This window comes from Sus scrofa, chromosome 1, assembly GCF_000003025.6.
Source record: "Sus scrofa isolate TJ Tabasco breed Duroc chromosome 1, Sscrofa11.1, whole genome shotgun sequence".
Lineage (NCBI taxonomy): Eukaryota > Metazoa > Chordata > Mammalia > Artiodactyla > Suidae > Sus > Sus scrofa.
Window position 1 is genome coordinate 50,285,624 of NC_010443.5, and position 13,040 is coordinate 50,298,663.

The following is a 13,040-nucleotide window of genomic DNA, read 5'->3' on the forward strand; positions in this document are numbered from 1 at the left end:
AGTATTATCATTAGGTCATTTTTACCATTCTCTACCATCTGCTCATTATTTTTTACTTTCTTTCCCAGGATTTAATCTAGGTTCTCCTATTTCTAAAGTAAAAGTGTTGATACTTTACCAAGCCCTTTCATTATCATTCTAATATGGCTTTTTCTTCCATCTGAGTCCCACCTCTTAAAATCAGAGTTTATCTTAAAACCTTACACAAAAGAGGTAACTCTACTTTCTGGTGTCAGAAAGTGAGCACCCAAGGCCTGGGGTTGTGTAAACAAAGCAGCAGTCTTCAGGATCTCCACCCTCCCTTTTCTGCCCCCTTTCCTCCCTTGGGACTGTCTTCTCCTGTCCCCTCTCCAGGAACCATCCTTATATTCTTCTTTTTTTTGTCCTGTCCAACTTTCTCTCAGGGTACACTTAATAAATGACCTATTAGAACAGAACAACTCTTAGACTTGAGGGTATAACTTGAGGGTAAATCTCTCAGTTTTTCCATGTCAGATAGAGAATATAAGAATACCCATCTCACTTAGTTCTTATGAGAATCAAATAAGAGGATATGTTTTGCAGTCACATTACTCTGCCATCTAAGAAAATATAAATGAATTATCCTGAGCTGTATGAAGCATTACATCTCCTAAGAACATTTACATTTCAGTTGCTGATAAAACCCAACACCAAATAAACCAATCTTCCTTTATTTAGTTTTAGGCATAAACCAGAAAGTGGGTGAGATATTTTCAGAAATAAGAGTTCTTTCCCAGGAACCTTAATTTTCACCCAATACGTACTTTCTGGTCCACATTCCCCATTGTAATCCCATAAAGGAGAACTTGGGGTCTCTGTGTTGAAATGTAACTACAGTATAAACAATTAATCCACTCCTTGCTTCAGAAATCATATTTTGCAGTTAGAGAGTTGGCAGCAATTTGGGGGTAAGGGGGTGGTGAGAGGATTGGAGTGTTGGTATCTCCTTAGCCACTAAAATCTGTAGCAGAAGCATTCTCAGAAAAAATAATCTATTCTAAAATTACACTGTTTAAGTTAATTAAATCCCAAGAGGCAATGAAAAATTCATTTAGAACAAATATTTAAGATAAATAAAAGGATTTGTGTTTAAAAGAAAAAGAAATTGATTTCCCAGATATTTTCTAAAGAGTGTTATTGATTTTTTTCTCAGAGTTAGGAGACAACTTTCTATGTTGTAAGTATGGCAAAAATCCATCTATAAACTCTTTTTTTTTTTTTTTTTTTTTTTTTTGCTTAACTGGAGCTCACTGCAGCTTTGTTTTCAATTATTTAGCCAGATTCTTAGATTAATCTGAATCTGTTGGCCCTGTTTCTCTGAGTTCAAAAGCAGTAAAACCCTGGCTCAGTTTGCTACCATTTCTAACTGAAATCAAAACCAACAAGTGAGGGAGTTCCTGTTGTGGCACTGTGGAAACGAATCTAACAAGGAACCATGAAGTTGCAGGTTTGATTCCTTGCCTCACTCAGTGGGTTAATGATCCAGCGTTGCCATGAGCTGTGGTGTAGGTCGCAGATGTGGCTCGGATCTGGCATTGCTGTGGCTGTGGCATAGGCTGGCAGCTGTAGCTCCAATTAGACCCTTAGCCTGAGAATCTCCATATGCTGTGGGAGCAGTCCTAAAAAAAACAAAAATTAAATTTAAAAAAAAAAGTGAGAAATTGCCTTTGCCCTAAAAATTTTTCTTGCAAAAGATTATTGAATTCAGCAAACATGGGTGTCGTACTGTGTGTTATGATAAAATGGAAAAATTTGAAACTCCTTGTCTTTCCATACAGATGGAAATATATATAAGGGAAAAACTCATTCTGCATTAACTTTTCCAACAATTACTATATTATTGAAATATGCTTCATCTTACCATTCCTATGAATGAGGTTAGGCTTCCTAATAATTATTTTTAATGTCAAGGGAAAAATAATTGCTGGTCTCTGCCCTTTCTACTGGCCATTAGAAAATTAGAAATGTTTCTTGAAAATTAGCCCAAATGACTTTTCAATACCAAACTTTCTATCTCTTCTTAGAGTAATGCTGTTTTTTTAGCATGTTTTGAAGAAAGTTGATTAGTACAACTTTCTCCAGAGAGGTTTTTGATATTTCAAAGGCTGTTAGCAAAGTTAATTGGAAACCACAGGGCCAGAAGGCTGTTGTGTACAACCTGAAAATATGTATTTGTGAATTCTGAAAGGAGCTCCTAATGAGAGCTTGAAGAGCCCTGGGTCGCGGGGATGAGTGGTGCCCAGATGGCGCCCAGAGGCTCAGTCAGCAGTTGTGAAGAACTAAAGGATGCTTTAGGAGAAGAGGGAGGAAGGAAAACAGTTCAGGAGGGAGGATCACAGAGGGAGCAGAATGACTGAGGAGCCACGAGACCTTGATTCAGGACATCAAGGGTGCGCTAAAGCTAATCCAAAGGCCCCAGCCCTAACTCGCACAGGGAACTCACAGCAAAGACCAGAGGAGAGAAAAGAGGAGAAAGTGGATTCTTCCACCTTAGTGTACTGCTTGAACTGGTTGAAAAGTGAAAGTGCAGCCAAGACCAGGACTGAAGAAGCTTTAATAAAGAGCTCTTCCCGTTCTTCACTTTATTTTATTTTATTTTATTTTATTTTTTGTCTTTTTGTGTCTTTTCTAGGGCCGCACCCACGGCATATGGAGGTTCCCAGACTAGGGGTCTAATTGGAGCTGTAGCTGCCGGCCTACATCAGAGCCACAGCAATGCGGGATCCAAGCTGCGTCTGTGGCCTACACTACAGCTCATGGCAACGCCAGATCTTTAACCCACTGAGCAAGGCCAGGGATCAAACCCGCAACCTCATGGTTCCTAGTCAGATTCATTAACCACTGAGCCACAATGGGAACTCTTCTTCCCATTCTTTAAACTTTGAGACTCTGTAGCCCAGATTGAAATCTAAGGAGGTGATAATGCAAGCAGTTTGTCGTTTTCATTCTATGTATCTGATGACACTGGTGGCAGACATTATGATGCTTCTGTTTTCCACCTCTAGCAAGATCTTGGTGGGGGGAAAGCCTTTTCAAATACTTTAAACTATCTTTAAACTATTGCTGAGAGTATATGTTCCCAAGTTGAATGCAGATTTAATTCACTTCATCACACTGGGTACAGCTCTTTGCAGAAGGAAACAGCATCAGTATCTCTCCCCATACCAGCTTGATAGACCATGAGCACAGCTGGATTCTGAACAGATGTGTCTCCCTGGAGTTCATGAGCATTTTAAAACTGTTGTGTAATTGTGTCCTTATCATATTAACCCACATGTCCTATGTCTCCCAATTCAATACAAATAGAGGGAAGCTGAACTGTATAAGAGATGGACATTCTGTAGCCATGATGTCTGTATAGCCATGTTGCAGGTCACTATCAGAGCAGGATATTGGGATGTTTCTCCTTTCCATAAATCTTCCATTGGTTTTCCCAGTAGAGCTCCTAAGAATATTAGCTAAGGCTGATGTTCCTCCTGAGGCTGCCTGTCTTCTCCATTGGATCTGGGTCATCTAAGCATCTTCTTTATGAATCTTTACAATTGCAAACCTCAGAAAAAGTGACCTTGAAAGTGTCCTGGAGCATCTAATACCAGGTGATGCCTACAGACCTGTCAGTTATCACAAGCCTTTTAGTTCTTCCTCCCCATGGTTGATTGATGGTCTGTAGGATGGACAGCTCTTGCTAAGCTTGGAAATAAATCACTCTTTGGATATCCTTCAGCCATGCTTTGTTATAAGAATAGAAAATGGAAAATAAGAGTTCCCACTGTGGCTCAGTGGTAAGGAACTCAACTAGTATCCATGAAGATGCAGGTTCAATCCCTGGCCTCACTCAGTGTGTTACTGATCCGGCGTTGCCATGAGCTGTGGTGTAGGTCACAGATGTGGCTTGAATTCACTGTTGCTGTGGCTGTCGCATAAGCTGGCAGCTGTACCTCCAATTCAACCACTAGCCTAGGAACTATCATATGTGGCGGGTGTGGCCATTAAAAAAAAAAAAAGCACATCTCTTGGGGATGTGACTATGGGACAGGCACCAATTCCAAGACCCCCTGGGTCTATATTGTTTTTCTGACAGTAAACAGAGAATTGCTCTTAGCATTTATATGCATAGTGCTCCTCTAGGGTCGATAGATGGAGGTTGTTTTTTCTGGCAGTTTCAGAACAACCCAGTCATTTCTGCACTGACTGTGTTCAGGTGGGGAGACTTCACATGGGTGTCTTCCTTCCATCGCTGTAGGGCTTTCTGCCTGCTGGGAGAATTTGTGTAAAATGTTGCCTGCAGGCTAGACTGTTAGCTAAAAATCTCTGTTACAGTACATTTGGAATTTGTGGTACCCAAAGTATCCTGGGGACTGAAAGAACAAGAAAGAAAATGTCATCATAAATGCTCATCAGCAGATGAAGTACCAGAGCCTAAAACTTCAGATTGACCTCATTTGGATCACTGCTCTGTGGGCCTGATATTTTATGGCAAGAACAGAACATGGGAAAATGTGGAAGTAACTTTTAAAGATTTATTAATTTTGTGAGTATCTGAATAATATTGTTCAGAATTTTCCATTGGCCAGCGGCTCTGTTCATTGAGCTCTGCTCTTGATATCGTTTTCATATTTTTCTTTTTCTTTTCCTTTTAAAATTTTTTGAAATACTGTTAATTCACAATGTTATGTTAGTTTTTGCTGTACAGCAAAATGATTCAGTTATGTATACAAATTCTTTTTCAGATTCTTTTACCCTGTACGTTATTACAGAATATTGAGCAGAATTTCCTGTGTTGTACAGTAGGTCCTTGTTGATTATTTGTTTTTTATATAGTGGTGTGTATATGTTAATCCAAAACTCCTAATTTATGTCTTTCCACTCCTTTCCCCTTTGGTAGCCATGAAGTTGTTCTCTATGTCTGTGAATCTATTTCTGTTTTATAAATTAAATTCATTTGAATCATTTTTTTAGATTCCACATTATAAGTGAATATCATATGATATTTGTCTTTGTCTGACTTATTTTGCTTAGTATGATAGTCCCTAGGTCCATCCATGTTGCTACAAATGGCATTATTTAATTCTTTTCTATGGCTGAGCAATACTCCGTTGTATATATGCATCACATCTTCTTTATCCATTCCTCTGTTGATGGACATTTAGGTTGCTCCCATGTTTTGGCTTTTGTAAATAGTGCTCCAGTGAACACTGGGGTGCATGTATCTCTTAGAATTATAGTTATCTGCAGGTGTATATCCAGGAATGGGATTGCTGGGTCATGTGGTAGCTCTATTTTTAGTTTTTTGCGGAACTTCCATACTGTTCTGCATCATGGCTGCACCCAGTTTACATCCTCACCAACAGTGTAGGAGGGCTCCCTTTTTGTTTGGAAGATTGGCTCTGGCTACCTTACTCTGCTGCCAGTGGTTTGATCAACAGCAAGAACAGGATTCTGGGTGAGGAATGTATTCTGTGGTTATGGGATACAGCTATATACTGCAGATAACCAGTCTATCAAAGACAAGACACAGTTCTCACCCAATTAAAAAAAAATAAGAACCATGTATTAGTTTTACTATTTTCATCCCTACTGCCAGCTGTTCCGTGCTGTGCAACTCCCACCACACTGTTCACTCACCCTCTGCTTTCTTCTTACTCTCTTCCAAATTCCCTTTGAAAGCCTTCCCTTCATATATCTTTTGACCACCTGCTCTCTTGAGCTCTGCAAATGAAGATAAAATGAATTTTTAGTATAGCTGTGATGGGGAGGAACTGGGGGGACTGTTCGGGCATAATCTCCCTATCACAGGTGGAGAAAATTATGAAGACAAATCCAAGTAGATAGAGGGGCCTCCCCTGGCTCTACAGTAGGACTGCATCTAAAGGCCAAATGCTCATTGCCTCCTCCAGCATCAAACACAGTGCTGGCTCATATGAAATGCTAAGTACAGTTTTGCTGACTATCTTTTCAATTTCAGTGTGGTAAGTAGAACATGGAAGAGTGATCACCCCGTATTCTCTAGGGCACGGTCATCATGATAAAAAAAAAATTACTGCAGAAATTATTTTAGACTGAGAGTTTACTTTTAAATTAAAAGAATTGAGTAAATAAGTAGTGAGTTCAGGCCCAGACTGCTTGTATTAAATATTAGTCATACCACATACTAAGGTGGTATGACCGTGGGCCAGTTAACAATTTCAAAACCCTCATTTTCTGTATCTTTGGTTTCTTTCTCTTTTTTCTGGCTGTGACTGAGGCATGCAGAAGTTCTTGAGCCAGGAATCAAACCCAAGCCACAGCAGTGACAGTGCCAGATCCTTAACCCGCTAGGCCACCAAGGAACTCCTAAACCCTCACTTTCTGTATCTTTAAATAGGAAATAATGATGGGGTATACATCATGGTGTCGGGGTAGAGATTAAATGAGTTAATTTATTTAAAACCTTTGGTGTAGTTCCTGGAACACGATATGCATTATATAAATGTTTGCTATTATTATTTGATTGATTCCTCTGCTCTAGTTGAGATGCATTATTAATTGTTCTACTATATTTGGAAGCCCTAATTGTTAAGCCTTTCACTTTTAGCTAAGATGAATGTGTCTGAAGCTAAATTTACTCACCACATCACTGTTCTTTGATTTAATTGGCCTTATTATTAACACATTCACCATTCACCAAATGCCTACTATGCATGTACCCCAAGGTACTGTTGATACTACCACATAGAGTTTCTAAAATTCTCATATCTAATATGTTAGATAGCTGCAAAAGGATCAATGTGTATGCAATCTCATGTCTCCTGAATTTCAACAATGTCTTTTAATTTGCATCTTCTTGACCGGAAACTTTGTGAAACATCCCCTAACTCAGTGACCTTTTTCCTCGTCACTTCAACTAACTGACCTAGAATATGTCACACAAAACTGAAAAAGAACCTGAAAATATATAATGCCTTGAGAATTCCTTTTTGACATTAGCTCTGTTTTGATTTCAGCAAGGTAACAGCATCGTTTGTCTTTCCAATCACAGTCAGCCCCATTCCTCAAAAGGCCTATTATTTTCTCACGAGTTACACCAACCTGCTTCCAGGCATCCATCATTACTTCTTGGTGTCCTCGACATTAAATGGCACAAAGCAAAAGCTTCATATTAGAAGATATCTTCTGTCACAAGCCATTCATAAGAAATACCTGTCATGAATGTTAACCGACATTAATCTTTTCAATATACCTAAGGTGTTATCAGTGAGTGCAGCTAACAAGTATTCCTTAAAATGTTTCCTTTTTAAAAAATTGAACTATAGTTTAGTTACAATAGTGGGTTAATTTCTGGTGTACAGAAAAGTGGTTTATTTACAGTATCGGGTTAGTTTCTGGCATACAGAAAAGTGTGAGATATATATTAAATATCTTACAGGATATTGAATATACCTCCTTAATGCTATACAGTAGGGTCTTATTGTTTATCCATTCTGTATATAATGATTTTCATCTTCTAATCCCAAGCTCCCAGTCCATCCTTCCCCCACATCCCTTCCCCCTTAGCAGTCACAAATCTGTTCTCCACATCTATGAGTCTGTTTCTCTTTAATAGATAAGTTCATTCGTGTCATATTTTAGATTCCACATATAAGTGATGGCATATGATATTTGTCTTTCTTTTTCTGACTTACTAGGTCCATCCATGTTGCTACAAATGACATTATTTCATTCTTTTTTCATGGCTGAGTAATATTCCAGTATATATCATCTTTATTCATCTGTCAATAGACATTTAGGCTGCTTCCACATCTCAGCTATTCTAAATAGTGCTTCTATGAACATAGGGGTCCATGTATTTCTTCGAATTATAGTTTGTATGGATATATGCCCAGGAGTTGGATTGCTGGATGATATGGCAACTCTATTTTTAGGGTTTTTTTTAGTAACCTCCATACTGTTCTCCATAGTGGCTGCACCTTAAAATGTTTCTTCACTTTTCAAAGCTTTTACCCTCTTTTTAAAATAATAATCTTTGTATAGCAGTGACTTTGCTTTGCTCTATCATGATCTTTGGGTGGCTTATCGTCTGAGAACTTTGTGTTTTCTCTCTTCCCAGGAGCTTTCAAGGTCTAAGTGAAATAAGCCATTTCTTTTCTGAAATAGCAAAATCTATCTTGGCTTGAATGACTTGATTTAAAATCATGCTAATCGTACATTGTTCTCCCCAAAATGTAATCCCTGAATAGCTCAGAAAATTCTTATCGTCCTGGAAGTTTTAGGGACAAGCATAAGTCTTTACTTCTTTCCTATCCACCAGAAGCTCAGCATAGTGCTTCATGAATATTTCCCTATCAACTAAAACTACATGTATTTAAATATCCTAAGCCTGAAGTTATCTTTTTCTGGTCTGAAAGTCCAGGGGAAGCCCATTTTCACCCAACTAATTTAAAAAAGTAAAACAATAGGAAAAAAATTTTCCCCTTATTTTTTAAGTTAATAACACATGGGCATACATTTCTATAATACATTGATTAAAGCCCTCTAAGAAACGTCAGAAATAAACTGAAGATCTTCAGCCTATTTGCTTGAGGAGTTTTCCAGGTACAATTCTTAATAAAGAATATGCTGATGGCTGACCTTCTAGTGAAATGTTACATGTTCCTACTTAGGAACTCTCTTTGGATTCATGCAGGATTTAACTTAGAAATATATTTAGGAACCTGATAAGTTGATGTCCATGTGATTCTATATTAATTAAAATACTTGACTAAACTTGATTAAATTCTTCCTTTTCCTTAACTGTGAGATTTCAAGAGTTCTTAGATACGTTATTTAAACACACATTGTTTTGGTAAATATTTACATACTTCTTTGATTTGTTTCTAATACAGGGACCTCCTGGAATACAAAGAGTACAACAGACCCTCAGTGAATATTATCACAAGGTATGGCTTCTTTTACTCACATGTTGTACACAGAGGTTTTATGTGATGGTGTATTTGAAAAAAATAAATAAATAAACATAATAAACTGCTGGGCTTTGAAATATAATCACATTACCTAACATCTTTCCATAATGAAAATATGTTTCAAAAAAGTATTTTGCTCAGCATCTCATTACAAACCCAGGATTTTGTCTTTATTTTTTAAGTTTATTTCAAAGTTTGTAAAACTTCATGCCAAAAATTAATGCAAAAACCATGTTTAACCATTGATAACATCATATATCTAGCTTCCCAAAAGACAAAAAAGATTATTTGCTACCTTAAAGCTCTGGGTAGGTGATAGATTTCCTACCCAACTACCAGGTGCTGTATTAAAATCTCCAGTGAATTTTTACATTCTATAGGTCAAGACTGGAAGTCCCTCACCTTTCAGGAAGGAGGCACTTTAACTTCTCCAAGCTTTTTAAATTACACTTGGTTTGGGTAGAATATGACATAGACATATCTGAGTACCAAAAGGCAGGATAGTTTGGCCTCCAATTCTACAAGGAGGCACAATAGACACAGAATGAGTGTTGACAGCCAAGTGAGACTCAGGGACCTGAGACCATTGGTTGACTCATCATTCAGCACTTTGTGTGGGGCATTCTGTCCACTGACTTGGATCCCTTTTAACATCTAGTTTATCGTCAATAAGCTGCTGGTGAGTAATGGCAGCAAACCCAGAGAAGCAAATTTAGAGACATTCCCCTTTGTCTCCTGTGTTCTTGGTCTCCCTTCCTGTAAATTCCTCTGACTGCTCTTGTTCCCCTGTTTTAAAATCCCAAAGAAACACTCTGTGCCTGTGTCAGTAAATGTCTTGAAGATAGCAAGTGCTCAGAAAAGTGTTTATTAAATGACAAGTTAATTCATTCAAAATCCCAATTCTTCTCACATCAGATTAAGTTCAGCATAAAGATGTGAACCATTTGTGGCTGATAAATTTTAAATCAAAAGTATGGAAAGTCAGGTGTTCCCATTGTGGCTCAGTGGTAACAAACCCAACTAGTATCCATGAGGATGCAGGTTCAATCCCTGATCTCACTCGGTGGGTTAAAAGATCCGGCATTGCTCTGAGCTCTGGTATAGGTCATAGGTTGCAGATGTGGCTCAGATCTGGAATTGCTGTGGCTGTGGCGTAGGCTGGCAGCTGTAGCTCCAGTTCAACCCCTAGCCCGGGAACTTCCATATGCCATGGGTGTGGCCCTAAAAAGCAAAAAAAAAAAGTATGGAAAGTCTCTTCCACTTCCTGAATAATCTTGTCTAATGTTTTCTCCTATTTTTCCATGGAATATTATATTAGGAAAAATGTTAAAGGTATATTTTATGCCTGTTTAGTAGGCATTTTCTGAAAAACTCTATCTATTCTAGCTTTTTCAAATCAATCAGGCTTGGCCCACATGAAAAAAAAAGTAAGAGAAACAAGTCTAAAATTAATCAATTAAAATACCGTGTATTTCTGTAAATGACATCTATTTGTACAAAATAGGATTTATTATAAATGCTTCAAAATAATGGAATGAGTAGGCTCTGGTGTTACGTTGTCAGCTAGAAAAATTTAAAGAATGCAGTATAGTCCTACCACCTTTGGCATAAAATTTACCAAGTTGCTACTCGGCTACTTACATATTTGCTGTCCCTTGCAAAACTTTTAATGCTCATATCTTTACAAGTCTCCCAACACTACTTCTATATATAATTTATCATGGCGATGAGTCAGTTTTCCCTTAAATGAAGATCTATGGTGCTTTATATTTTAGAGTCTAAAGTTCAGAATGTAAATTTTTAACTTTATAAGATTATATTTTCCCCCAAATAGGGCTGACTAGAGTAGGTCGTGAAGAGTCTTGCTAACAGCAAACTGGTTCTTTGATTTTAGATAGTGACTCACCTAAAAGAGCTCCAGCTAATCTTACTACCATTACAGGATTGAGGTTCACAGGTATTTAGTCCATCTGTGCTCAAAATGTGATTCAGAACTGGAACATAACTAGATAAAGAGGAGAGATCATGGCTTTTCTCTCACAAATGAAACATTACCATTTAACATTGGTAATGGCTTTAGACCCATCTGGGAATTAAAAGAAGGTAACTTTCCAAATACTTGACCGCTTCCTTCTGAGAATACCTAGGGCTGTTTCACCAAGGTCTCACCAGGATAGATAGGGGTGAGGGCTGCGTCTTCCCAGTACCTACACAGAGCAACCTCTCTGGATTGTAACCGCCACCTCCTCACCCTCAGCTTCACAAAAGAGCCAAATATGCCATGGTGAGTGGCATGCCTGTTTCCACTTGGTGGTGTCCCCACCCACTCCTTGCCAGTCCCACCTGTTTTGAGTGTTGAGACTGTTTCAATTTGCAGGTTATTGCATGCCTAATGGTCTGTCTGTAGCTAATAAGCCCAGAAAGAAAGGGGGCCCTGAGTGAAACTTTCCTGGAGATTAAGTAATGGACCAGGTATGGAAACATATAAAATGACATCCAAGGTTAAAATAATCTTTCCTTTTAAATTGGCATTGATTTATGTAATGTCTGCATTTGAGTCCTGCACCTCAGCGCCTCAGCTTGCAGCAGCTTCAGCTATCCTGCAGCCTGGATTCTGCTGAAGCAGCTGCCCCAAGGAGGATGACAAGCAGACTGCTCATACGCCTTCCCTCCCCATTCTAATCTGAAGGAGCTCATGGCTCATTCTCTCATCCCAGGAATCCTCAGAGGCAAAGGAATTGCCTTTTGGCCCATATATGAGTTGATTTTTTTTTCTACAATTTTCCTTATTTCATCAGAGGGAGAGGCTCAGACATAAGAAGCCCTCTCCTCTCACAGCACAAATCAAAAAAGGACTTGGAGAAGGAAAAAAGAATGTGAGGAATAGAAAGACTAAAGAGGAAGGTCAGGATGATTATATAAGTGTGTTTTTATGTATTTTTGCATGCCCTCTTGAGGATGCAAAGAATAAAATGGAGATTTCCCTCTCCATCACAAAAATAATTTGCAAAACATCTGCTCCCATTCTGCAAGACTGTTTGGAAAGTAGCAGCAATGCTTAGTTTATTCTTCCCCTCAAGGAAAATCTGCTTTCAATCCAGCAAACTGCTCTGCATTGTCTTCAGCTCCAGGGATTTTAATAAAAATTTGGTAGACTCTGTCACCTGCTAAAGCCATCAGATCCAGAGTTCCTTGCAACAACCTCTAGATGGGAAAGCAAAGAGAAAAAAAGCATTAACTGTGGAGGTCAAGTACTGGCAGATTTTACTTTTGATATTGTTTTTAAAGATCCACATGAAAATGCATATATAGTTAGTTATCTTGACATCACCACACTCTGCAGTTTGCAGAGAATCAGTCTCATCTGTTGGAGATTAATGCTGCATGCTGCACCTCCCAGGAACCAATTTTGGTGTTCACTTCTCCAAATTGTTAATCAAAAAAAACCAATTTGCTAGCAAAATAATCTATTTCCTTTTCTAGTATCAAATCACAACTTCATTTTCATATACACAGACTAGAAAGGATAAGAAAACATTTCTCCAAAATCAAAGACTCAAGGTCTTTCCAAAGCAGCGACTTAACACCAAGGATGGCACAGAAAATGATGGGTTCCTTGGACACGCTAGAGGCAACCCTTCTGGGTGTGGAAGATTTAGAAATTAAATTAAGAAGTCCTAACTTCCTGTGTCTCCCTCCCACTGCCCCAGAATCTACTAGCTTTGGGAAACATCATGGATTTAGGCACAGACATGGATTTTTGGATATTAGCTTTATTACAGAGAACCCTAAAACTCTCTTGGGTCATCTCCCTCCCATACTTGGAGCTAGTGAAATGTATTCTTGCCAGGACCTGAGAAGTTGGATCTAGAGCCAGCCTTAGGCCTTCTTATCAAGTGGGTACAGCTCTCTTAGGCCACATGGTATATTTTAACTTGCTAGGGCTACTCTAGCAAAGCATCACAAACTGAGTGGCTTAAACATCTGAAATGTATTGTCTCACAGCTTTGATGGTGTGGGCAGGGCCACATTGTCTCTGAAGCTGCTAGAGAGGTGTGTCAAGACCTCACTGCTAGCTTC

At 38.6% G+C, this 13,040-nt stretch overlaps 1 protein-coding gene across 1 annotated transcript in view; it reads left to right on the top strand.

Annotated features, from left to right (window-relative positions):
- The window catches only part of COL19A1 (collagen type XIX alpha 1 chain), a 357,863-nt gene that overhangs the window by 241,230 nt on the left and 103,593 nt on the right, over window positions 1–13,040 (top strand). Inside the window, 1 exon segment of the mRNA XM_003121272.5 lies at window positions 8,883–8,936. Within this exon segment, the coding sequence (XP_003121320.4) occupies window positions 8,883–8,936 (54 nt within the window).